The sequence below is a fragment of the Nicotiana sylvestris genome, chromosome 1 (genome assembly GCF_000393655.2).
Source record: "Nicotiana sylvestris chromosome 1, ASM39365v2, whole genome shotgun sequence".
Lineage (NCBI taxonomy): Eukaryota > Viridiplantae > Streptophyta > Magnoliopsida > Solanales > Solanaceae > Nicotiana > Nicotiana sylvestris.
In genome coordinates, this window is record NC_091057.1 from 107,688,761 (window position 1) to 107,716,456 (window position 27,696).

The 27,696-nt window shown below is 37.5% G+C and overlaps 3 protein-coding genes across 3 annotated transcripts; all 3 read left to right on the forward strand.

The window, feature by feature from the left end:
- The first annotated feature begins 9,634 nt into the window (after window positions 1-9,634).
- On the forward strand, window positions 9,635-12,511 carry LOC104210399 (GDSL esterase/lipase At4g16230-like). Its single transcript, XM_009759296.2, has 5 exons — window positions 9,635-10,399; window positions 10,493-10,620; window positions 11,086-11,331; window positions 11,425-11,680; window positions 12,146-12,511. The coding sequence occupies exons 1-5, from the start codon at window positions 10,165-10,167 to the stop codon at window positions 12,370-12,372; spliced, it is 1,092 nt and encodes a 363-aa protein (XP_009757598.1). The 5' UTR covers window positions 9,635-10,164; the 3' UTR covers window positions 12,373-12,511.
- A 5,072-nt stretch (window positions 12,512-17,583) lies between these two features.
- LOC138872989 (protein PELPK1-like) lies at window positions 17,584-18,408 on the forward strand. Its single transcript, XM_070151413.1, has one exon. The coding sequence runs from the start codon at window positions 17,584-17,586 to the stop codon at window positions 18,406-18,408; it is 825 nt and encodes a 274-aa protein (XP_070007514.1).
- Window positions 18,409-20,543: 2,135 nt separating this feature from the next.
- On the forward strand, window positions 20,544-21,835 carry LOC104210398 (protein PELPK1). Its single transcript, XM_070159976.1, has one exon. It carries the CDS (start codon window positions 20,597-20,599, stop codon window positions 21,593-21,595), a length of 999 nt encoding a protein of 332 aa, XP_070016077.1. The 5' UTR covers window positions 20,544-20,596; the 3' UTR covers window positions 21,596-21,835.
- The last annotated feature ends 5,861 nt before the right edge of the window (window positions 21,836-27,696 follow it).

Sequence of the window (27,696 nt, forward strand, 5' to 3'; positions counted from 1 at the left end):
CATTTCATGTCAGTAGCCCCCAGAGGCACGCAGATGTTACAGGTCGTATCTTTTCTATCTCTCTTTATATTATTGTTCTTGTTTATGCTTTCTTGCCTTACATACTCGGTACTTTATTGTACCGACATCCCTTTTTCCTGGGGACGCTGCGTTTCATGCATCCAGGTCCCAATTGGTAGGTTGACATTCCTCCTAGTAGGTTATCATCTCAGCGGAGGTGTTTGTGCACTCCACTTGCTCCGGAGTTGCCTATTTGGTCAGTATGCTTTGGATATGTATTGATTGATATGGCGGGGCCCTGTCCTGACCTTTATGATTTTATGTACTCTTAGAGGCCTGTAGACAGAGATCAGGTTATGGATACTTATATGTCCTTATTGGCCTATGTGTTGAGTTTACAAATGGTCATGTCGGCCTTATAGGCCCGTATTTCACATGTATGAGTTTCTACATCATATTGGGTTGTCCTATGTCTAGTATTCCTTTATGTTTTATTCTTATTATCTCATGACGGGTTTCTGGCTCATTTACTCAAGATAGTATAATAAGAAAGATATGTTATGTTGGTACTCAGTTGAATAAGGCACCGGGTGCCCGTCGCGGCCCTTCGGTTTGGGTCGTGACAAAAGTGGAATCAGAGCAGTTCTGTCCTAGGGAGTCTACAAGTCGTGTCTAGTAGAGTCTTGTTTATGGGTGTGTTGTGCACCACACTTATCAGCAGGAGGCTACATGGCATTTAGGATTGTCACTCTTTCTTCTTGTTCTAGATCATGTGATAGAGCTCAGTTGTAAGAAATCAAACTTCTAAATTTTTTTTAATTCATAATACAGTGATACCTACATCCAGTAAGATAATTGGTAAGAGATTGAATTTTGATGCGAAAGAGTTGTGTAAGAGGAACTCTATTTTGCATCATGCTTATGATGACTAAATATGAGGTCTTCAGCAGATCATATGTGTACTAAGATGTGTAAGCTTCTTGATAAGGAACCCTAAGACAAGAATATCTATCTACTCGTATGGTAAAAATGAATAAGTGAATCGAAAAGTAGACACAAGTTTCAGCAAGTAAAACAAGCAAGATGACGAAGGGTACGAGGTACCTAGTTAATGAAGATTATCAGTATTTACAATTCAGGCAGAGAAATGTAAGTATTGGTGTTACCTTCAATATTAATGGTGATATATACAATTGACCACACACATCTCAGTTGTGCCCTATGGGAGCTAACAAATATAGTTTAAAAGAATAAGGTGATATCAAGATTCAATTCGGGTTAGAGTAATCCAAAATTATGGATGGATTGTTATCATTAACTAATGTATCCGAAGGATAGTGCAAATATGGTAATATATCTCCTTGTGAGACACCTAGATGGTGAACTTTAGAATAGTACAATCAGATATGAATACTAGATTATTCAAAAAATTTAGAAGATATGACAAATATTTACCTTAGTATGACTCCAGCCCCGAGTAAGAAAAAAAAAAGAGAATGTTAGGCATTCTGATGAGCCAGTGAGATGAAGAAAGGGGAGCTAAGGGAAAGAATATTTTGTGAGAGTTTTCAGAATAAAGAGATAGATAAAGATATTATCCGGAGAATAAGAAGAGAGTAAATGAAGCATCATGAGTAAGATGTGATAAATGGATGATAACGATAAATCAACATATGACACGATGACAGAGTCCATAGTCAAGTGAAGGCAAATACAAGAGGTGACAGGTCTTGAGGCAATAAAAGAGTATAAGCCATAAAGTCATATCTTTATTTCGAGAAATAAGTTGGTGACTTCAACGTGATTACCAGGAGGAAAGGTTAGACCCCAGAGTAGTAGAAATCAGTATGGACTGGTGAACAAGATAAACTGAATGTGAATTAGGGACTGAAGGATTTTATAATAGCTGGTATCATGGGAATTTCAGAGATAACATTCTGACAACTATAGAATGGACAACAAAAGAATAACCTTTAAGATTCATTTAGGAAGATGCTTCCCTAAAGCAAGCACGTGGAGCAGAGTTAAGCTTAAGGGACTAAGGGGTCGTTTGGTAGAGTGTATAAGAATAATGCTGAATACGGTGTATTAGTAATGCAGGGATTAGTAATGCATATGTTAGTAATGCAAGCATTAGTTATACAGAGATTATTTTTTATACATTGTTTGGTGTGATGTATTAAAAACTAAAATGCATTGCATAATTTTTTAAAAAATTAGTTGTTTACAAAAATGTCCTCTATATTCTTTAGTTTTAAGAGACTTTAAGGACAATTTGGTCTTTAGACATACTAATGCATGCATTGATAGCCTTGGTATTACTAATACCATGGTTTTGCTATGCATTAGCTATACACAGGATAATACTAAATAGGATGTATAACTAATGCTTGTATTAGTTATACATAGGATGAAAAAGTGTACCAAGCAAGGTATTACTAATACACAAAACTAATGCAAGCATTATTTTGTGTTATGCACTCTACCAAACGACCTCTAAGTGTTCCAGTTACCCTAAGTGTCACCCTTGTGCGTAATAAATTTGATTATCCCCGGTATATAGGGGTTACCGCAAGGTGAGTAAGATGTTAGTAAAGATGTGAAAAAATGGCAAGATGAAGAGGTAACTATGGAATAGTAAATGAGGAATGAGGTAAAAGTGTGAAAGGGATGAGATAGAATCTATTCAGATCCTATAGATATAATATGACTCCATAACATTATGCAAACATGATGCCGGAGAGAAGCAGTAAGGGTTGCACGATGATGTTGATAATCAAATGAACACTTGATGCATAAGGAGCCAGCACGAGAGGTGACTTAAGACAAAGTAATTAACCAAAGAGAGATTACATGGAATATAGATATGAGATTGGATCAACGAGTAGTTTGTAGTTGATTCAGGAAGAGCCTAGTTATGGCTAGACAAGAGGGTATAAGCAAATCAACAGATCATGCAAGATAAATGTAGTGAATCCTAATCTAGTAAATTCAGTCTCGCAGATATGATGTCGTAACCTTGAGAAATATTCATATAGGAGTTGGGTTACTAAAGGTACCGTATAAGTGTTACGGAAATAATGGAGAGTGTCACTAAGGAGACAATCAAAATCTGAGTTTAGAAGTAACCCTACGAGCACAAGGGCACGAAGGTATGTAACTAAGGGTGTTTGTAGGTGAGTAAGAACATCGAAAATTCCTTCGGGTATACATTATAACAAGATCGTAACTTTACAAGATCTAGAAGGTCTTCTTAAGTACTACAAAGAAATACTAGCTGAGGAAATAAGGAAGAAGGCTTCAACTTAAGCATAATGACATAAAGAAGATATGGTCAAGTAACAACAGTCCCACTACAACATTGTATGCACTCAATACGAAAGTGTCACCTATCGTGAATAATGAACGGGAAGTCAAAAGTGCTATTTGAGATTATATGAGTTACAGCAAATTCAAGTATTCGTGGGCAATAAGATAGGCCAATTATTCATGTAACAAGTGACGTAACAGCCATGAAAAGTGATTGCTTACATTTAAATAAAGTTGAGAAGGCACGAAATGAATTATTCAATCAATGACCCAGAGTTGGTTAAGTTGTGAACGCACTTAAGATTTCAGATTTATATCCATGACATTTATACAACTATAGGAGACTCTAGTATAAGTAAAAGAAAGAATTAAGTCCACGTCACCAGCAAAGACTTGAATTGTTAGAAGATTATATCATGGATGCTACATAGAGTCCATGAAAGGCTAATATAATAGCTAATACATTAAGCTAAAAATTGGAAGATAGCCTAAGCTTAATTAAAGGCTGATAAGGAAGAGGAAACTCGAAAGTTACATCACGAGTCCGATTGTTCGACCCAGATGATTATAGAAATCGTGACTCAAACCATAGAAGGAGCACTTTTAATAGCAGAGGTATAAGAGAGTTAGTACAACAATGATATTCTATAAAAGCTCTACGATAAAGAAATTAGAAGAGTATCAGTCTCATAAGACGTTAATATGAAGCTCCAACTAGATTGTGTATACATCAGGGTTGCAAGTACTATAGTGAGATTTAAGGTATGGATGTGAATTCCAAAAATGTAGAAGGAAGGTTATGAAATCGATAGAAGATACGGTGCGAGATTTAAAGGTAAGTATGGTAAATATGAGTGAGAAAGTGACAATAATAGGCAAGGTCTCAGGATTAAACCCGTCAAAACAAGATAGTTAATGCTTTCCATGAGCTATAGAAAGCTCGGTACACTCTGAATGAACTCAGAGGAGTCTAAGAATAAGAGCAATTAGAAGAGATGGAATACTGCCCTAGTAGTAGAATAAGGGTGTAATTGTGATAGTTAAGAGAATGACGTTTGGGCCTTCGATTGAGTAATGATTTAAAGAAAAGGGATTTCATGGATGGCACGGTATTAGAATGTTCCCCATAAGATGAATAGTTGGGATGTTATGAAAATGCAGTTATTGAAGTATAGTATCGTCCCTAGGTGCATTAAGAAAATCACTTCAGATGTTCCCCGATGAGACGCGAGCCTTAGTGATAATATATTACATTCGAGGCGATGGTTGGAGTTAGTGAAAGACTATGATGTTTATATCTTATATCATCCAGGGAACGCGAATGTAGTAGTCAACGCCCTCAATCGTAGATCTATGTTTGGCCTATCATATTTACAGACATAGAAAGGTGAGATAGCTTGTGAGATTCATCGGCTAGCTAATCTTGGAATTCGATTACTAGATACAGGTGGTACCAGAGTTACTACTTAGGACATGGAAACCTCCTCTTTAGTAACTGAAGTGAAGGAATGTCAGTATGAAGATCATGTGCTAGATCATTAAAGAGATACAACCCCTCAAAAGGAGAAGACACTATTTGAGATTGCATAAGATGGAGTCCTTAGATATCGAGGTCGATTATATGTTCCTAATGTGGTAGGGTGAGATGGAGTACTCAGATATCAAGGTCGATTATATGTTCCTAATATGGCAGGGTTGCGCCGACAGGTTATGGGACAAGCAATGAGGAAGTAACCTAGAGTTGTGTAGCACACCTCAGTAATAATATCAAGGCTATAAAACAAAATATAGCAGTAGTCGTACATTCAAAAAAGTACCAAGCAAAGAGCTTAAATATACCTATATATGCCCAGAGGGACATCATGTCATAGTTCTATATATGTATTCACAAAGTAAAGCCAGGAGATTGGCAAAAAGATGGACAGTCATATAGGATACATCATAGAAGGTAGTCGAAGTTGAGAGATTGGAAGAACTCCGGCCATAATTCGCGAGGTGAGAATAGGCCTAAAGGGGGGAATGCCCTAGTTTTTAAATTTATTCAGAGAACAATTACCTAGATGACAAAGGACAATATTAAATTATTCTTAAGAGTCATATGGTATGAGAATGAGAAGCGGATCAGACAACATTCGAGGACGAATATTTCAAAGGGGGGAATAATGTTACAACCCATGTTTTTGTACCTGAAAGTACGTCGTGAGTTAATTGATGTAAGCTCAAAAGGATGAAATCCTTCTACAAGGATAAGAAAGGTTTGTCGAAGTGTTAAGCAAGTTAAGATGAATATGAGACTTGTTAATCATAATTTAAATGTGTTTAAAGGCATGATATGACTATATATGATGTTTGTATATGAAGTATAAAGTTTGAGAAAAATCGAATTTAAGTTGCGAAAAAACCGACTTTATGATTTGCCTTGTAATGAAGCTTTTTGAGTAATACATTTCGTGTGCTATATGAGGTCTTTTTGGTACATATTATATACCAAATTGAAGGCCTTGGAATGTAGTTTCCAATGCTCTTAACCGTTTACTCATACGACACCCGGATAAAAGTTATAAGTGTTGGAAGACGAGCCAATTATAGGGTGCCAAATAGTACCTTTTGACTTTTCAACAAAATGGAGATTATCTCCTTTATCTCGTCTCTTTCTGCATATTTCCAGAGAGTACGAACAAATAAGACCCATAACATCACCCTTAAGCTCTCTACAAGGGTTTCAAACAATACCATCATCCCGGGCACGAAATCAAGAAGCAACAACACTAGAACGATCCCCACTGCGTAAGTATTGCTATATTGCATCTCTTTTCTTTGTAGTTTGAGTTTTGAAAGGTATTTAATAGTTAAGAAAATTCTTAATTTCTGGTTTTAAGCTCTTAAATATCAAGTAAGGTTGATTAATTCATTTCATAATAGTTAGAACTCACGGTACGGTGATCGAAAGCCGTGAGTTCGAGTTATTTGATTTGTAATGGACTGTTTTGTGGGCTGTTTCGTGTAGCTTTTGGGCTGTATATTTTTCTGATATTTAATGAAGTTTTCGGGGGATAAATGGTGTGGAGAAACACCACTTAATGGCGAAATGATGGATTAGTCATTCTTTGTAATATTTTCGGGGTGTTGGACACTATTATAGTCGTCGTTTTTGGTATGAATTGATTGGGGTGTGTTGGGCTGTTGTAATCTAAATATAATATGGATTTTGACTTGAATCCACTGTAGGAGGTATTATATTGTGTTCTTACATGCGCTTAAGGTTATCTTGGCATTGGTTAAGTTAAATGGATGAACTAGTGTATAAAGTTGCTAATTAAGAATAATTGGAGTTGTGGATCATTTTTTTTGTTATAGATATATGGTATAAGGCTGGAATTATTGATGAATGACTTCATTATCATGTTAATGATACTATTAAGTTAAATTAAAAAGTCTATAAGGGATGATATAGGGTATACGATTTCCAATTGGAGCTTGTCGTTCGTCGTAAAATAGTTATGACTTGTTGTTGTTTTATGGTATCTTATTATTAATAATTATGTATTGCTGGATTTATCTGGTAATTGTTGTTGGGATATGATATTGGAGGAGGCTCTTGTTGTAGGGGAGATGGTGGCCGAATTTATATAAACGACCTACAAGTTTAAGTTGCAGACTTAGCCTTTATTCAACACAGATTTTGAATCTCCGGATGCAATGGTAGATTGAGTTGAGTTGTTTGAAGAGTAGCTTGGGAGGTATTAAGTACTCGCCATGGTTAAGGTATGTTAAGGCACTTCCCTCTTTCTTTTGGCATGATCTAAAGTGAAATGAATATGCTATTTCATAACGGATCTATTCCTAGAAACTAAGGTTGCCCATGTTGTTCTTTCCTTATAAAGTTATTTTAAGAAAGTATGTATGATCCTTGAATCCTATAGAAGCTCATATTGATGGTATGATGTCCATAATGTTAATCGAAGGTGCAACGACCTTAAGTCACTTCAAAAGGTTTGGAACGTGATTCAATGAGCCTAGCATGCATAATATATAGTATCTATTTTACTCTACCGGAACGCGCTATAGTAGGACGGGTACGACACCTATTGTGCAACCACTGATCAGTTGGATTTACCGAGCTCCACGTGGCCGGGTACGATTCTACCGAGCCTTATGATGGTCAGGTACGTTTTTACCGAGTCCTCTTCGAGGCCGGGTACGATATGATGATGATGATGCCTACAGAGGCATATATTTTTAAAAGTTTATGTATATATATGTGTTATGCATTTCATTGTCAGTATCCCCCAGAGGCACGCAGATGTTACAGGTCGTATCTCTTCTATCTCTCTTTATATTATTGTTCTTGTTTATGTTTTCCTGCCTTACATACTCGGTACTTTATTTGTACTGACGTACCTTTTGCCTGGGGACGTTGCGTTTCATGCCCGCAGGTCCCAATTGATAGGTTGACATTCCTCCTAGTAGGCTATCAGCTCAGCGGAGGTGTTTGTGCACTCCACTTGCTCCGGAGTTGCCTATTTGGTCAGTATGATTTGGATATGTATTGATTGATATGGCGAGGTCATGCCTTGACCTTTATGATTTTATGTACTCTTAGAGGCTTGTAGACAGAAGTCAGGTTTATGGATACTTGTATGGCCTTATTGGCCTATGTGTTGAGTTTACAAATGGGCATGTCGGCCTTATAGGCCCGTATATCACATGTATGAGTTTCTACATCATATTGGGTTGTCATATGTCTAGTATTCCTTTATGTTTTATTCTTGTTATCGCATGACGGGTTTCTGGCTCATTTACTCAAGATAGTATAATAGGAAAGATATGTTAAGTTGGTACTCGGTTTAATAAGGCACCGGGTGCCCGTCGCGGCCCTTCGATTTGGGTCGTGACAGAAGTCCACCATTGAAGGCCATTTAAAGCTTTGCTTTCGAAAATAGGATTTTTTGAGTTTGTTAGTTGTTTGGATTCAGCGTTGTTCCAATTGATTGAAAATATCAAAAGGAGTTCAAAATTTAAATTTGAAGTGATTTGGAGTAGATTTGAGCAAGATTTGAGTTGAATTTTAGAAAAGACGCAAGGAACAAGATGAAATCAGTTTTTTGTATAATTATGTATAATCTTGTATAATAGTGTATATGAGTGTATAAACACATCTTATACACCTTTATACAAGGGTCTGTAAACGAACTTCTTCCACGATTTTCAGTTGCAATTCTTGTTCAAAATCAATCCAAATGTCCATTAAATGACTTCAAATTTTATATACAACCTCCTTATACTATTTCTAATAAGTCTAGATAACACCCACTCCAAATTTCTCACAAAATCAAATTCGAAATTTAAACCCACATGTTTAAGCTTGTTAAAAATTTAATTTTCACCATCCAAATGGATTTGGTTTGTTGAACTAATATTTGAGTCACAGTTACTGATTCGAAAATTAACTTAAAAGCATGAGCAATCTTTTTTAAAAATTAAATAGTAATTTTTAGTACCTATTGGAGTTGAATGTTGAATCTTAGCCTATTATTTTTGGGCTAGTTGGTTGTAAATTGAAATATGGGCTATAAAATTGAAAAATAGGGAGCTCAGATGTTCTTATGTAAAATTTTCTCCATTATATTCTGTAGGTGGACCATTTTGAAGGTTTTTTTCAGCTGACACACGCTTCCAAGCGAGTTACTATACATGTTATGCCATGTAAGTAATTAGGGGGTTAAAATATGAAGGGTAATATGGTTTAGGGGGTTTTGGAGTCACCGAATAATTTAAATAGAAAACTGATAAAAACATAATAGTTTAAGGAGTTTTTGGGTCTTAACTATTAACTCTTAAATTTAGGGTTAGATAAATGTGAACAAAAAGTATAATGATGATCAAATAGATACTTTCACCATTTTGCGAAAGTGATAATGTGAAGCTCTATTTAAAATGAACATTAAGCATATGCCTCAGAGATTCATACCAAGTTGCTTAAACGGTATCGATCCACTTGACTTAATGCAGTTGTACAAAATGAAGACATTTTTCTCTTAAGATTTTCAAGATTCTGCTGTTAATAATAATTGTACGAATAAAAAACATGAGTTGGTGTCAACTTGGTGGAATTTGTAAGTCAAAAGTATTACTATCCATACTGTAAAATTAAGTGACTGCATTCAATTGCACGTAGTGTGCCATCCAATTGGTTCAGAATCTGAAGGTTGGCAGTTGCATAATTTATTTTCTTACCACCAACAAAAATTATGAATTTCCGAACTTGGACAGAAATCCACTAGTAGAAGTAATATTTATTGGTTCTGTTTCTCTTTTGGGGATTGCATTCTGGCTCAAGATTGGCTCCAACATATCAGAAATTTCTCTGATTGGTAGTGCTAATTCTGCTAGGCATTTAATGAGTTCTTCTCCACCAACTTTCACACTGCTTGTTATATCTATTTCAAGCTCCGTTTTCTATACTTTTATCATATTGTTGAGTTAAGCCTAGCTGTGAGGAGAATGTCCCTTTTCAGTTAATTCGTCCCCAACTATGACCAAATGTCTCTTGAAGCTTCCCTTAATTTAATTCTTTATTTCTAGCCCATCCTAATTTCATAGGTTTAGTTTTAATATATGAGCTATAAGCTGCTCTTCTTTTAATTGTTTGCTGGCCCATCCTAAGTTCATAAGTAATATAGTGACTATAGTCATGTCCACTGAAATTGTGAGCTAAAAGCTTATTTGCTTTTAATTCTCTGCAATTTTTCCTCTTTCTATTGGTGGGTGTGTGTGTGTGTCTTTGATTTGCCTTGTTGGTCCATTAAACAGAACTTGCTTTCTCCTACTGAAAGAAGCCTCCACATTCTTGAAATGGGAAATCCATCATATTATAGGTTGGCCATTTTGGGAGTTTTGCTTCAGAACTTGACCATCTGTTTGGCAGAAAATGTCCCTGCTAATTTTGTCTTTGGAGATTCATTGGTTGATGTGGGTAACAATAACTATATTACTTCTCTTTCAAAAGCAAATTTCTACCCAAATGGTATTGATTTTGGTGCCCCAACGGGAAGATATACAAATGGAAGAACTATAGTGGACATTTTAGGCAAGTTTAATCTTGCTCAAAATCTCTCCCTTTATTTAGTAGTATTATTTTCTTCTTCTTATTTTGGATGATTTTATTTGAATGGATTTGCAGGTGAGGAAGTGGGGTTTAATTTGACTCCTCCATACTTAGCACCAACAACATGTGGACCAGTGATTCTGCAAGGTGTCAATTATGCTTCTGGAGGAGGAGGCATTCTTAATGAATCTGGCCAAATTTTTGTAAGTCCTTAATTTTCCCCGATTTTCTATTGGTTGTTTAGCTTCGAATTTTTCCTTATTATTCTCAATGCTTTTGTATACCTCTGTATCTAACACTTGCAAAACGTGCGTTTTGAAATGTTAGGCATGTATTGTTTAATTGAATGGCCGTTTGATTCAAGGGATTATGTGGGTTATTTCCGTATAAGGGATTAAATTTATTTGTATTTGATTGGAGGTATTATTTTATATCAAAATCTTGGTATAACTTATCTCGCAATACAAGAATATGTAAAAAAAATTGTTTTGTGAAGAATCTGCATTGAGTAGTCATATAATCATGTTAGGTCTGTTATGCACGAGTATGTCAAGTCAAAAGGAGGATTATGTAACATCAGATGGGAGTGCTCCAAGATTTGTTTTTATTTTTGTGTGTTTGATTGGATATTGATTAAAATGGGTTTTTTTTTTTCTAAATATTGGTAGGGTGGAAGGATCAACATGGATGCTCAATTAGACAATTTTGCAAATACTAGACAGGACATAATCACAAGAATAGGAGAGCCAGCGGCGATAAAGTTGATTGAGAATTCACTCTTCTCAGTAACTATGGGATCAAATGACCTCATCAACAATTATCTCACGCCTGTTCTCTCTACAGCTGAGCAACTAACTGTACCTCCTATGAAATTTGTGGGAGCAGTGATATCCAAATACAGAATTCAACTAACGGTAAATTGTGAATTTATTAATGTTGACTACTACAAGTGCTATAACACAAAGTAGAATGCTGACATGATGATTCTTGTTCAAAACCATATGCAGAGACTTTATAATTTGGGTGCCAGGAAAGTAATAGTGGTGAATGTTGGGCCTATTGGGTGTATCCCCTACCAAAGGGAAATAAATCTATCAGCTGGAGATAACTGCGTAAATTTCCCAAATGTGCTTGCGCAATTATACAACACCCAATTGAGAGGGCTTGTGAGTGAACTAAGTTCCAAACTTACTGGATCAAAGTTTGTCTATGCAGATGCCTACGGAATCGTCCAAGACATCATTCAGAATTACACATCTTATGGTGAGTTCTACTATCAAAGATTAATTAGAAACCCCTATGTTTTATCGTGTCTTCAATAATATGTGGATCGTGAAATCAGGCCTGCCCTAGGTAAAACACCTACTCGCACCAAGTCCCGATGCACTAAGCTCCCGCTATACGCGGGGTCCGGGGAAGGAAAGAACCAAAAGGGTTTATTGTACGTAGCCTAACCCTGCATTTGTGCAAGAGACTGCATCCCCGGCTTGCACCAAGTGAATGCACTTAAAACTGAAGTAATGTTCTAGCATAGGGCATGACTTGAACACTAGCTCATTTATTAGTTTGGTGCAGCACGTGACCCCAACTAGGCTGAAGTGATTTAATTAGACAACAGAATAGTTTTACCCAAACTCTAGCCCCATTTCTCCGGAGATATCAAGATATTAGGTCATAATTTTCAAGATTCAGGTAATATAATTTGATGGTGGATATTGTTATATGTAGGATTTGAGAATGCAGATTCAGCTTGCTGTTCTGGTGGTGGAAGATTTGGGGGAATAATTCCATGTGGTCCTTCATCTAAAATATGTGCAAATAGAAGCAAGTTTGTGTTCTGGGATCCATACCATCCAACTGATGCAGCTAATGTCATCATAGCAAAACGCCTGCTGGACGGAAACTCTCCTGATATTTCGCCTATGAATGTCAGGCAGCTCCTTGCATCCTCCTAATTTCAAAATGACTACGTTATTTTGTTTCTCTATATTCATAGGGAATTAAACACTTATACAGAGGAAAATTCGTCATGCACTGTACTGGTCTACTGCCAAATAAGTAGTGAATGAAATTATTTATGATTTTTCTCTTACATATCTTTTGTATTCTGCTTTCACATAGTACCCGTAATTACTAATAAAGTATAGAAAATGTCAAATGAGAAGGCAAGGCAGTGATCATAAGACCACCAAAATTTTGCATTTGTGATACTTGCTAGATTCGGATGGTAGCCTATTGAGCATTACACGATTTTGCAGACAAATTGTTTTAACTAACTGATTCCGGCCAATGAAATGTTCAAACTTTTGACAATCAGATGAAGGAGATGCCGTGCAAACATGACTAGTCTGTAATGATCCAGCCGGTTGTGTTGAACATTTGTATTCCGTTCAATGGTTTGAGGTCATGAGTAGCTTCATGTGGTGTATGTTGACTTATGTGTATCATCGATTTTAGTTTTCGAGTGATTCGGGATTGATTTGGAAGAATGATTCTCAATTTTGAAGCTTTAAGTTGAAAGGGTTAATCGAGTTTGACTTTTGTGAAATTAACATCGGATCGGAGTTTTTATGGTTTCATTAGGTCCGGATGGATGGTGATTTTGGACGCCCGGATTTGTATTTAGATATTTCTAGAAGGTTTTGGCACTATTTCGCGAAAGTTGGCAATTTGAAGGTCAAGAAAGTTCAAAGGTTTGACCAGGAGTTGACTTCGGAGTTATTGGGCTCGGATTGTTATTCCGGAAGTTGGAATATGTTCGTTGTGTCATTTGAAACTTGTGTGCAATATTTGAGCTGGTTTCGAGTTGTTTAGAGGTGTTCAGTGTAAGTTTGAAATTTGAAAATTTGAAAAAATCACCTCTTACTAAGTCTAGGGTTCAAAATATGAAAGAATGAGCTAAAATCCCGAAATTCCAAATCTTAACCTAGTTGCAGATATTGCATTTACGACAAAAAATCTGCAATGCGACCACAGGTTCAAAACTGTGGGCTCGCAATTGCGACCAGAAGTTCGCAAATGAGGTAGTTCGCAATTGCAACAAAAAGTTTGCAATTGTTTAGTACCAGAACCAGCAATTCCAAACTTCACCGAAATGATCCTAAACCACCCCGAAATTCATCTGGAACCTCCCGAACACAAACCATATATGCATTTCAATCATAAAACATGCTATGGGCCTTATTGCACACTCAAAATACTGAAAAGAGGTCGTCTTGACCCGATATTGACCATGGTCAATGTTACACCCCATGTTTTCGTACATGAGGGTATTCGTAAGTCAATTGATGCAAGCTCAGAAATGAAATCAACTTTGAAAGTACATAAAGTAAGTTAATCATGTTACAATGGAGGTTACAAATATTTAAGATCATGAATACCAAGTACCAAGAGGGTTTGAAGGCTTAGAACCTAAATGAATTGAAGAAAATAGGTTTCGTCGAAAGTCGACAAGTTGGGAATATTGTAACATGTACTTTTGCGGCGAGAATACAGTATTTAAAATTATAAGGAGATTATTTTATGAGTTATTTTAGTCGTATGATAAACGTGTGTTATGATTTGAAGTCAAGCGAGTTGTGGAACAAAAGTTGAAAAAGGTCATCACAAGTTACATTGATAAATGTGTTGAAACTTAGGTCAAATATAACTGCGATTTTATCCCAATATACTTAGAGTTATAGGGTGTTCCACCCATTAAATTGAATCTCTATGAGTCTATTTTCTCACGTATTAAATTGTTTATAAATACAATATCGGAGTAGAGAGATATATGCAATTTTGCGAGACTGCGCAGGATGCTAGGTGACAAGTAGGTGTGTCACCTACTTGGTTAAATGAGAATCCAAAAAGAGGCAATTTCGGGTCAGCCAAATAACCCATTTAAGGGCTTATCTCCTGAAATATAAACTTCATTATATATCATAAATAACCAGACCTCAACCCCTGCAAACTTCTTCCCAAAAATTACCTACAAACCCTAATTGATTTTCTCTTCCTTTCAAGTTCTAATTGGGAGTAAAACCTAGAGTTTGAAGAACCAAGATAAGGGCTGAGTTATCCAATAAATATGGTAAGTTTACTGCTCTCTTTCATCCATTTTTTCTGTTGTAAGTTCATGGTATGTCGTTCTATACTTGTAAGAACTCACGGGATGGTGATCGGAAGCCATGAGTTCGAGTTATTCACTTGTAGCGGATTGTTTTGTGGATTATTTTGTGTTGCTGTTGGGCTGCATGTTTTACTACTATTTTGTGGAGTTTTGGAGGAGGAAGGTTGTGGAGAAACACCATATAGATGTAGGGTGATGGGCTGGTCGTTTGTCGTAACATTTCCGGGTCGTTTGACACTAGTACGGTGGTCGTTTTGTGTATGAAAAGGTTGGAGTGTATTGGGCTGTTTTGTAGTATTTGATGGTGTAATATAAGGTTGGAAAATAATGTATATATGTTTTTATTGTGTTGTTGGAGTTATCTTGAATTTGGAGGAAGTAAGGATTATAGGGGAGATGCTGCCCGTTTTTATACAAAATAAGCTTGTCGTCCATTGTGCGATAGTTATACCTATCATAACTTGATTATAGTATTATTATCATTGTTGTAGATTAAGGTGCGAAGAGGCGAGTTCAACTTGGTGATTGGAAAGATTGTGATAAAGTATGTTAAGGCACTTACTTATTTTTTTTTGGCATGATCTAAAGCGACAGGAACATAAACGATACGCTAATTCATAACGGATCTACTCCTAGGAACTAAAGTTGTCCATGTTGTTCTTTTCTTATAAAATTATTCTAAGCAAGTGTGTATGACCTTAAATCCTACTGAGGTTCATATTGAGGGTATGGATGTCCATAATGTTAACTAAAGGTGCAACGACCTTAAGTCACTTCGAAAGGTTTAGAACGTGATTCCATGAGTCAAGCATGCATTATATATAGTATATATTTTACTCTACCAATCCGCGCTATAGTCGGTCGGGTACGACACTTATTGTGCAACCACTGATCAGTTGGGTTTAACGAGCTCCACGTGGCCGGGTACGATTCTACCAAGCCTTATGACGGCCGGGTACATTTTTACCGAGTCCTCTTTGAGGCCGGGTACGATATGATGATGATGACGCCCACAGAGTCAAATATTTTTTAAAGTTTATGTATATATATATGTATTATGTGTTTCATATCAGTAGCCCCCAGAGGCACTCAGATGTTACAGATTGTATCTCCTCTATCTCTCTTTATATTACTGTTCTTGTTTATGCTTTCCTGCCTTACATACTCGGTACTTTATTTGTACTGACATCCTTTTTGCCTGGGGACACTGCGTTTCATGCCCGCAGGTCCCGATTGATAGGTTGACAGTCCTCCAAGTAGGCTATCAGCTCAGCGGAAGTATTAGTACACTCCACTTGTTCCGGAGTTGCCTATTTGGTCAGTATGCTTTGGATATGTATTGATTGGTATGGCGGGGCCCTGTCCCGACCTTTATGTTGTGTATGTACTCTTAGAGGCTTGTAGACAGATGTCATGTATATGAAAATTGTATGGCCTTGTCGGCCCATGTTCAGTGTATGAGTGATCATTTTGGTCTTATTTGCACGTATTTCACATGTATAAGTTCTTATGTCTAGCGTTAACTTATGTTTTATTCTGTTTATCTCATGACGACCCTTTTGGGACATTTACCCATGATAGTACGATAAGAAAGATATGTTATGTTGGTACCCGGTTGAGTAAGGTATCGGGTGTCCGTCGTAGCCCTTTGGTTTGGGTCGTGACAGTCAAACTTCAAATTTCTTAACTTAACTAGTTTCTCCACCAATGATCCAAAAAATACCCACACCCCTTAGGACCCCGTCAAATCATACCAGCAAGTCCCAAAATATAACACGGACCTACTCGAGGCGTCAAATCCCACAACATAACATTAAAACCACAAATGACACCTCAGCACAAACCGTACGAGAGGGTAAAATTTCATTTATTTAATCCTATTTTCAGTAATCATGACCTTTTGAATCTATCTTTTTCCCTTCTCAGCAGCTCATACTTCAGGGTAGCTGCATCGACTATATAGATTGTATCTTTAAGCAGTGCACTCATGGTTGTGGGAAGAACACTAGAGTGATAATCTTGTCTCTATTACAAATCGGGAACTTTGTAGCTGAATCTCTTCTAATACCCTGTTTATGTATTTGTGTCAATTTACTTGTAAAAAAATCTCATTGTTTCTTTGCTGAAAGGCTACATGTGATATAACTGTCAAGCACGAGATCCTTTTACCAATTATAATTGCTGTCTACTTTCTATACAGCCGCCTCATTGTTATTTTACCTGGCTCCAGATCGAGGCCAATGCTATATGCAATGCAACTATTCATGTTGCATCCTCTAATGGTCATATTAACCCCGTTAAAGCATTATTACTCCCTTTAGCTCGATAGAAAATGTGAAGCAATACCTTTCTGTTTGACATTTGTAATTAGGGGTTGCAAAATGGTTAAAAGAAAACAGTTAACCACCCATATATATTATCCACTAGAAAATGGGTTGGATAATGAAGTTTTTAAAAACGGGTTAAATACGGATAAGAAACATATTATCCATTTAGAAAATGGATAACCAATGGGTAACCAATTGATATTCAATAGGTCTAACTTTTACATTTGTAAAGCCTCAAATTGGGGGTTCCTCAAGTTAGGGAGACTAAAAATTCTCTCAAAAGTGATCATATGCAAGAAGTCATGGATAATATGGTTAACCATATTATCCACCGGCTAATCCGTTTTTATCCGTATTAAAAATGGGTCGGATTGGATAATTGATCCATTTTTCATTACCCGTTCTTTTCTCTTTATAAAGAAATAAGAACAGCTAAGCTGAGAATTGTTATCAGGTTGCCAGCATACCAGATGTTTGTGACAGGTTCAGACTATTAGTATGTTAATTAGGTAATCCAATAAATTGACTTTTTAAGGTACCAGACATGAAGCCAAATGGATGGGAAGTTCAACTACATAGGTCCTTACGTAACAAACAAAATCTTTACACTAATGTTTTGCTTGCACTAAAAACCTATATATAGCAATAGACTTAAAGCCAATAACACATATCTGAGTTTCATTGATTCTATAAGCATTCTTCTTTAAGCTTCTAGGATTTGCAGAAAAATGGCTCACCATTACCAGCTATCCTCCCTCTTACTGCTTGCATTTCTCAACTTGTGCTTCATCCATGGCCCGATAACTGGAGCAACTGCACGTCGTCTTCTAGAGATGCCCCTCCCCGAGATTCCTAAACCAGAGTTCCCTAAAGTTCCAACCTTGCCAAAGCTTGAGATCCCAACTGTGCCGAAGCCTGAGCTTCCAACCATACCAAAGCCTGAAATACCAGCTGTTCCAAAGCCAGAGATTCCTATTATCCCAAAACCTGAAGTAACAACTGTGCCAAAGCCCGAGCTACCATCTATCCCGAAGCCTGAGTTACCAACGTTACCAAAGCCTGAGATCCCAGCTGTGCCCAAGCCTAAGTTACCAGTTGCCCCAAAACCTGAGCTTCCTGCTGTGTCAAAGCCTGAGATCCCAGCAATGCCAAAACCCGAGCTTCCTCCCCTAAAAAAGCCAGAAATCCCAACAGTGCCAAAGACTGAGGTTCCTCCAGCTATGAAAAAGCCTGAAGTTCCAGCTTTGCCAAAGCCCGAGGTACCAATTGTGCCAAAGCCAGAAATCCCAACAGTGCCAAAGACCGAGGTTCCTCCAGCTGTGAAAAAGCCTGAAGTTCCAGCTTTGCCAAAGCCCGAGGTACCAATTGTGCCAAAGCCAGAAATCCCGGAACTACCAAAGACAAAAATCCCGGAGCTACCAAAGCCAAAACTACCAGAGCTTCCAAAGCTAGAAGTCCCAGCTATGCCAAAGCCTGAAATCCCAGAACTGCCTAAACCAAAAGAGATATCTTTTCCTTCACTTTCTCCACCACACAAACCCGCTACTCCTTGAGTAATTATAATACTGTTCACTCTATTAGAAGGTACCCAACTGTGTTTTGAGATTTCCATCTTGGTCCATGAAGTTTGCTGCGTGGACATGACATGGAGATAGTTTGGCACAACATATTGGATACTTTCTCTAGGGAGTAGAAATTATGATTCTTTTATAATATTTGTATTGGATGTACCATGTTTATCGTGTCATTATATACTATATGAGTGTTTTATGAACTTTTTATACAGTGTTATAAAGCTATAATCTATGTCACTTTCTAGAGTCACTTTTATTTAGTTCCTACCGTTGGCTATCTGATTTTGCTCAATCGTTTTCCCCCCTACTCCCCTTCGTTTATTTAAAACCTATTACCACTTTCTTCCTTCACAAAGAGATGGAAAGGATGATTTAACATATTTAAGCGCCGGTAGAATAATCAGTGATCTCAAATGCAAGAACTAAAGTGAATATTCAAGCATTTGTTGCTTTCTGTCTCATTCATCCTAATGCACAACGGATTCAGTTACCACAATTTTGCATGCTCTAAAAGAAACATAAAAGACAATGGGGATACCTGGTTCCTCTCAAGAGGGAGATTGTGCTTGTGGAGCAATGGATAGTTATGGACATATAAACTAGCTAAAATTTCTCTAACACATTCCTTATTACAAAAAAATCTCTTAACACTTTATTGTGCGACTATCTCATCTAATATTCAAGTTATTCCCCAACATTATGGAAATTTTTTTAATAATAGGTGGTGGTTTGTTTTGAATCTAGGACTCTATCTGCTCTAATTCATGTTGAATTGTGACTATTTCATCTAAAAACATAAATTGTTAGGAAGGGTACATTTTCATTTACTTAATCAAATCTTCAATAATTGTGACCTTTTGAATTATCTTTTTTTTTTCCTTTTTCATATCTCCAGCACTAAACCAATATACATATTTCTATTTCTAGTAAACAATCAATCTCTTTCGGTGAACTTCCTAACCTTTCCCACGGATTAAAGACAAAAGCTGAAGCAGAGCTCAGACGATCAGGGTAGCTACAACGACTATATATATATAGACTGTACCTTTGAGCAGTACACTCATGGTTATGAGAAGAACTCTAGAGTGTATAATGTTGTCTCCATTAGAAATCGGGAACTGTGTAGCTGAATCTCTTCTAATACCCTGTTTATGTTTTTGTCTGAATTTACTTGTATTAACAATCTCATTGTTTCTTTGATGAAAGGCTGAATGTGATATAACTGTCAAGCGCGAGATCCGTTTACTAATTGTAAAAGAACCTTCTGCCGTCTGCTTTCTGTATTGCTGCCTCATTGTTATTTTACCTGGCTCAATATCGAAACCAATGCTATAGTATATGCAATGCAACTATTCACGAGTCTGGATTTGATATGCTATTGTTTCAGCTATTGTCTATTTTCATTTCCTGGAAAATCGTATAAACTGTCAAAAGTCTATCATTTGAATTTTGAACCAAAAGAATAATCGGATTATGCTAAGTCTACGCCATTGTGGTAAGTTTGTACTCTGTAAAACCAAGTTCCTTTTTCCCTCTGTTTTAATCCGTTAGGCTTGAGTGTCATTCTTTTGCCTACCTTTGTACTTACAATTCTAATATTAGCTAGTTTAGAAAATAGAATAACGGGTAATATGTGACTAATGAGGTAAGTTTACCATTTTCCCCACTTCTGGTCGTCCATTTCATCATGTTTGCATCCTCTAATGGTCATATTAACCGTTAAAACATTACTCCCTTGAGAAGCAATACCTTTTTGTTTGACATTTGTAATTTCTGTCAATTTCCTCAGGTGATAGAGCCATTAGGTACATACCAAAATGAAGATTTACAGTAAATGTGAAACAATGACTTTTCTCTTTCTAGAGAAATAAGTACAGCTAAACTGGGAATTGGTATCAGGTTGCCAGCATACCATATATTTGTGACAGGTTCTGACTTTTAATATGTTATTAGGTAATCCACATTGACTTTTTGAGGTACCAGAGATTAAGCCAAGTGGATGAGAAGTTCAACTACTTATTAGGTCCTTACGTAACAAACAAAATCATGAAGCAATTGCTGCATGCATTTTAAAACCTATATATAGCAATAGACTTAAAGCCAATAACACATCCCAGTTTCATTAACTCTACACTTTCTTCTTCAAGCTTCTAGGATCTGCAGAAAAATGGCTCACCATTACCAGCTATCCTCCCTCTTACTACTTGCATTTCTCAACTTGTGCTTCATGCATGGCCCCATAATTGGTGCAACTGCACGGCGCCTACTAGAGACACCCCTCCCTGAGATTCCTAAACCAGAATTACCAAAAGTTCCAACCTTGCCAAAGCCTGAGATCCCAACTGTGCCGAAACCTGAGATTCCAGCCATACCAAAGCCTGAGATCCCAACTGTGCCGAAACCTGAGCTTCCAACCATCCCAAAGCCTGAAATACCAGCTGTCCCAAAGCCTGAAATGCCAGCTGTCCCAAAGCCTGAGATTCCTATTATGCCAAAACCTGAAGTACCAACTGTGCCAAAGCCCGAGCTACCATCCATCCCGAAGCCTGAGTTACCAACTATGCCAAAGCCTGAAGTACCAATTGTGCCAAAGGCCAAGCTACCAACTGTCCCAAAGCCTGAGTTACCAACTTTACCAAAGCCTGAAGTACCAACTGTGCCAAAGTCTGAGCTACCAACCATCCAAAAGCCTGAAGTACCAACTGTGCCAAAGCCTGAGCTACCAACCATCCAAAAACCTGAGTTACCAACTTTGCCAAAGCCTGAAGTACCTACTATGCCTAAGCCCGAGATACCAGCTGCCCCAAAGCCTCCAACTTTGCCAAAGCATGAGATCCCAGCTGTGCCAAAACCCGAGCTTCCTGCTATGCCAAAGCCTGAAATTCCAGCAATGCCAAAACCCGAGTTTCCTCCCTTGAAAAAGCCAGAAATCCCAGCAGTGCCAAAGACGGAGGTTCCTCCAACTATAAGAAAGCCTGAAGTTCCAGCTTTGCCAAAACCAGAAATCCCAGAGCTGCCAAAGCCAAAACTCCCAGAGCTTCCAAAGCCTAAAATCCCCGAACTTCCTAAACCAGAAGTTCCAGCTATGCCAAAGCCTAAAATCCCCGAACTGCCTAAACTAACTTTTCCTTCACTTTCTCCATCATACAAACCCTCTACTCCTTGAGTAATTACGTTCACTCTATTAAAAAGTACCCAAATTGAAGCTTTGAGATTGCTATCTCAGTCTATGAAGTTTGCTGCATGGGCCATGACGTGGAGAAAGTTTGGAAGAGCATACTGGATACTTTCTGCTAGGTGTAGAATATGAATTCATTTGTCGTATTTGATGTGCCATGTTTCGCCGGTCATTATATTGTATACGAGTGTTTTATGTTCTTTTTATATAAAGATATGATCTATTTCACAGTTTGGACTTACTTTGATTTAGTTCCTTTCGTTGGCCATCTCTGATTTCAATCATTGTTTGTCTGACTTTTCCCACTTCTGTTTTTCTCTAACCTATACTTTTTTCCATTCTCATTTGACATTATGATGTATTTTAGAACTAAACCGGAGATTTAGGATGTGTTTGGTATAACGGAAAATGTTATTCAAGAAAATATTTTTTTGGAAAACAAGTAGTAATCTTATTCATTTTCCGGTATTTGATATACAAATTAAGGAAAATAACGTTTCAAGAGTATTCATAATTAATTTAGATACAATAAATATGAAGCCATAAATTTTCGAACCAACAACCTTCTGAACCTACAAATTTCATAAACTTCCGAACCGCTAAACTTTCGAAACTGCGAACTTTCGAACCCGTAAATTTTATAAATATTTCTAAACCCGTAAACATCCAAACACATAAACCTCCAAACTCATAACTTTGGAACTTGTAAAATTTCGAACCTATAATCCGAAAGATGAAAAAAGTAAAACTGAAAATATATTAAAAAAATATTTTTTCCGGGGAGGAGGGGGTGGGGTACTGAAAAAAAAACAAAAATTTAAAAATTACAAAAAATAGAAATTTGAAATTTAAAAAAAAAAAAAAATGCACGCACGAAGGGGGTGGGATAGCAGGGTGTGTGGTGACGGAAAAAAAACTGAAATTTAAAAAAAAAAGAGCCTTTTGGAGAGGGGGTTGGGTGCGTAGAGGGGAAGGTTGAGAAGGAGTTTTGGAAAATGTTTTTCCTTGTGTTGATAAGGAAAACATTTTACTCCAATGGGTTCAAAAGGAAAATATTTTTCAAAACATTTAAGCCAACCAAACATGAAAAAATTGGAAAATATTTTTCGGAAAATATTTACTTCGTACCAAACACACCATTAGTCTTTTGTTGCTTTCTTTTTTTCATCCTGATGCACATTGGATTCAGTTACCGCAATTTCACATTTCTCTAAAAGAAAGATTAGAAACAATATTGGGGTACGTACTTGGTTCTTCTCAAGAGGGAGGGTTGTGTTTGTTGACTGATTGATAGCTTGGTACATTTGAACTAACAAAAAAAAAAGCATAAGAAACCAAAGAATTTGATCTTTCTTTATGCTCAGAATTCTGCAATAGGAAAGTTTCTATTTCCAGGAATAAATTAATCAATCGGTATTTGATGGTCAAATCTCTATAAGAATTAGGAATTCTGGTGATTGAGACTTCCCTTGTCTTTTATTTGTTCATTGATATTAAATTTGCATTACTGCAAATCCCTTATGTTTTCAGTGTTGACAGCAAAAATATGATAAAACTTGCAAGTGTGAGCTTCGCCAATTTTCTTATTGTGCCGATTATCCTTCAATTCCCAAGTTACTTCGAGGCTCCGTTCGTACTAGGACGTCTCAGAAATGTTACTAGCATTAGCATCCAAAGGTGTGGCCTAGTGGTCAATGAAATGAGTGAGAACCATAAGATCTTAGGTTCAAATCCCAATGGATGCAAAAAAACACTAGGTGATTGTCACACCTCCTTTTTTCACTTACACCACGTAAGGGAGTATAAAGGAATTTTTCCAATTAAAAGACAATCGAAACGGGATTTATATTAAGAAATTCAGAGTTGCCACTTGGGAGATTTATGGTGTCCTAAGTCACCGGTTCGAATCCCGAGTCGAGGAAAAGGTTGACTCTGTAATACAGTCCGCGAACCAGAAATCCGGGTAAGGAATTCTGTTAACCCGGGAGAAGGTGTTAGGCATTCCCGAGTTCCGTGGTTCTAGCACGGTCTCCTAACTGCTATATTCAGCTTATTTATCTGATTTTAATCAATTATGAAACTATGTGCCGATTTTAGCTTTTTAACCGCTTTTATTCAATTTTTAAGGAAGATTGAACGTCGTTCAAAACATGTCTTTGGATCGCACTACATGAAATGCACCGCAATCCGCGACATATTTTATTCAACGTTGTTGGGATTTGGATTTGAGTCACATGAAATGCACACCCGAAATTAGTAATTAAAGAAAATCAATTTAAGGAACGCTCCTAAAGCAAACTACAAAATTCAATTTTCAATAGCAACATTTGTGAGAGCCACGTGTCACGGAAATTATTGTGGAAGGAACAAAATAAATTAGTATCGGAAACGTGGGCTAGTTTGTAGCCTTACTGACAGTTAGGCCAAACCAATTAGGCGAACAAAACAGTCATTGAGCCGGAGAGTTTTAAACTCGTGTGGCCCATTCATCAGTTACCATTACAGTAGCCTAAATATCAAGAGCTCTAATTGTTCGATTCATTTTAAAGCTTAAAATACCACTAATGTAACTCAAATAGCAACACAATCAGGATCCTAAAAGTTATTGATGCTTTAACAGAAATAAATATAAGCATGTATCACAACTAGTGAACAAATGGAATTAAGAACTCTAAATATATGGCTCTAGGACCAAAACATCTAAGCAAAATTTCAGCATAGACTCACATTCATAAAGAGAAAGAAGAAATTGCAGGGGATAAGATAAGCAACGAATCTAATCTTTTCATTTCTGAAACATAATTAGGCAAAAAATCTCCAAAACATGAAGCATGGGAATTTACCTCTAAACCAAAATTCAGAGAAGTCTTTCGAATGAACTGAGATCAGAACCGTTATCGACAAACTTGTACGACACCTCGGCTTCGCAGACGGACAACTCGGATGAACCTATATCGAGACTACTGTTTCATCGACTTTTCGAACACCACTCGTCACCTCCCTTTCACTCCTGATCTTTCACTGATGTTGCCCTCCCGTTGCAGCTATGTGTGTGTGTGTGTGTTGTAATGGGAAGCTACGACGATGGAGGGCTTTCTTGGTCAAGGAGGTATGTCATGGTTGAAGAAAGAATACAGAGAGGGATGAAGGGTGGTATGACGACGTGAGTAAGGAGATGTTGGTGGTCTTTTCAACTCGTTTTTTGGCGAACTCGTCACTGTTCTGTTGAAGAAGGCCGATCAGCAATGAAGGGGTCGTTTGTGTTGGTTGAAGAAGAAGCTTAGGTCCCTAAGGTTTTGGTGGTGTTCACTAGAGAAGAAGAAGAAAGCTAAGAGGCACTGTTTATGGCTGCTTCCTTGTTCATGGTTGCTCAAGGAAATTAAAACGAAAAGGGGGGTCTATTTTTGGTTCTCTGTTGCAGAAGAAGAACAATGGCAATGGGTCGTTTGGAGAAGACAACCCCCGGGGGGGGTCCTACGCAGCTTTTCCTTTTTAGCTTTTTGTCCCCGTCGTTTTTTGTTTTTGAAGAGAATTAAAACGGGGAGGGGGGGTCTATTATTTCGTTGGAGAAATTTCAGAACGGGGGAGGTTGAAGAAGATGACGTGAAGAGGGTCGGGGTCGTTCCGCGCAGCTTTCTTGTGTATTGTTTTGTTCGTTTCCCCCTTTCGTTTTTTGCTTTTATTTTATTTATATAGTCTAGGTTTTTGGTAGGGTTTTAGGTTAAGGGGTATGGGCCTAAGAATTATGGGCTTGGAAATTGTGTGCTAGGTCCAAAATTAGGCCTAAAGATGGGTTGCTCGAGCCCAATTTCTATTCTTTCGCTGCGAACGAGATTAATAATACGGGCCCATTTGTTAATTATTTCTACTATTCAAATAATTATTAAAATAAAACTAACCATTAAAACAAATCTATTTTTGGTATTTTCAAATATCATATTAAAATAAAAATATGATACTGTTTTTGCATATATTTTCTAAAGATTTGTTTAGATTAAAAATGACTACAAAACATTAATGAACCTATTTTTGTGATTTTTTGTTTTCTTTTAATAAAATTAAAGTAAAAGGGTCAAAATTACTTAAAATATCTATATTATGCCTAAATTAAATATTTTACGCTAATATATAAAAAATCTTGGGGAGGGTCAAAAATCACATGTCTACAACTGCCCATCTTTGACTGGAAACGTACAGAGTTTTCAGACAAAGACTGACTAGACAGGTTTTTGACCCGACCCTTATTTGGAGAGACTAAAGCTAAAAGAGAAGGGAGTATGACCGAGCCCTGGTATCTGGGCTGCCTACATATCCTTGGCTATAAAGGAATCAGGCCACGTGTAGTTCAGAGACGAGTGAGGTGATGGAGTATACCGAGGTGGAGAGCCGGTCGAGGTGCCGTTCCGTCGAGGTTCCGGTCCACAGTCCTGCTATTACATCAAAATCAAAATATGAAAAAGACTAGCTAAGCCTATCAACTACGAGTTACAAGATTCTTATTTATAAGTCTTCTGAAACTTGATCTTGAGTCTTGAATGGTTCTTCATGCAGACTTTAGATTTGAACCTTGGCGTTTGTTAGCTGCAGGTGCTAGCTCATTCTTCTACAGCTTTTGGGTCAGGACCGGACATGTAGTGCTTGTGACTTCCACCACGTCTTAAGAAATTCACATCTTTCATCAACTTCTACATTTGGATTCACTTCTTGCCTTTCTCTCTTTTCTTTATTGTGACTAACTTCTGTTGATCACCTCAAACTGTTGACTCGCACTCTTTCCGCGAGATTCTTTGGTTGCTGACTTGAATTGCAATTTGAGATGCTTTTCCTTTTCTTCAGGTAGACGCCTGACTGTTGAACTCGAACCATCTTCTCTTGTTACTTGACACTGTTTTCCTTTGCACCTTGAACCATTTTCCCTTGAAACTTGAACTGGCTTCCTTCGAAACTGCTTTCCCTTGAAACTCGAGTTGTCTTCCTTCGACACTGCTTTCCCTAGAAACTTAAGTTGTTTCCCCTTGTTCTCCAGGTGTGCGCCTGATTACAATAAAATAGATAAAACAAAGAAATTTTCTGCCCCAGTTTGCACTAGGAAGATTTGTGGGTTGTTAGCAAAATTGTAAACCACTTGTACTATTGATGCAGTGATGAAATTAAACTAAATAATAGACTAGGAAAACTATAAATTAAGCTTGACTAAAGTAAAAACTGACCCTATTCTCTAGGCAGGGCCCCTGACTGCTAACTTGAAATGTATTCCCTGCTCTCCAGGCGGGCTCCTGACCGCTGAACTTGACATATATTCCCTGCTCTCCAGGCGGGCTCCTGACTGCTAAACTTGAATGTATTCCTTTCTCTCCAGGCGGGCTCCTGACTGCTAACTTGAAATGTATTCCCTGCTCTCCAGGCGGGCTCCTGACTTCAACAAAATAGACAAAACAAAGAAAATATTCTGCCCCGGTTTGGTGGCTGGGCACAGATGTAAGTGTAAAATGGATCACATTACCAAATATCAATAAGAACTTGAAAGCTAAAACTTGAATTGTACTCCCTTGTTCTCCAGGCGGGCTCCTGATTGCTGACTTGAAAAGTATTTCCTGCTTTCCAGGTGGGCTCCTGACTTCAACTTGAAAGTGCTCCCTGCTCTCCAGGCGGGCTCCTGACTTCAAGATAGACAAAACAAAGAATTTGAAAGCTAAAGTTTAAATTGTACTCCCTTGTTCTTCAGGCGGGCTCCTGACTGCTGACTTGAAAGTATTCCCTGCTTTCCAGGCGGGCTCCTGACTTCAACTTAAAAGTGCTCCCTGCTCTCCAGGCGGGCTCCTGACTTCAAGATAGACAAAACAAAGAACATTTTCTGCCCCAGTTTGGTGGCTGGGGACAGATGTGATTATAGAACTAAATCATATTACCAAGTATTACTAAGGATTTGAAAGCTAGGTCCCATTATTCAGGGGGGTCCTAACAACTCTTAACTAAACGACAATTTTAAATCTAAGTTATATCTTCTACATGTGTGACTTCTGCTAAATCTTGCTATCTAAGAGAATCTTTAAACTACTCCTCATTATCCAGGAAGGTCCTGAAAATCA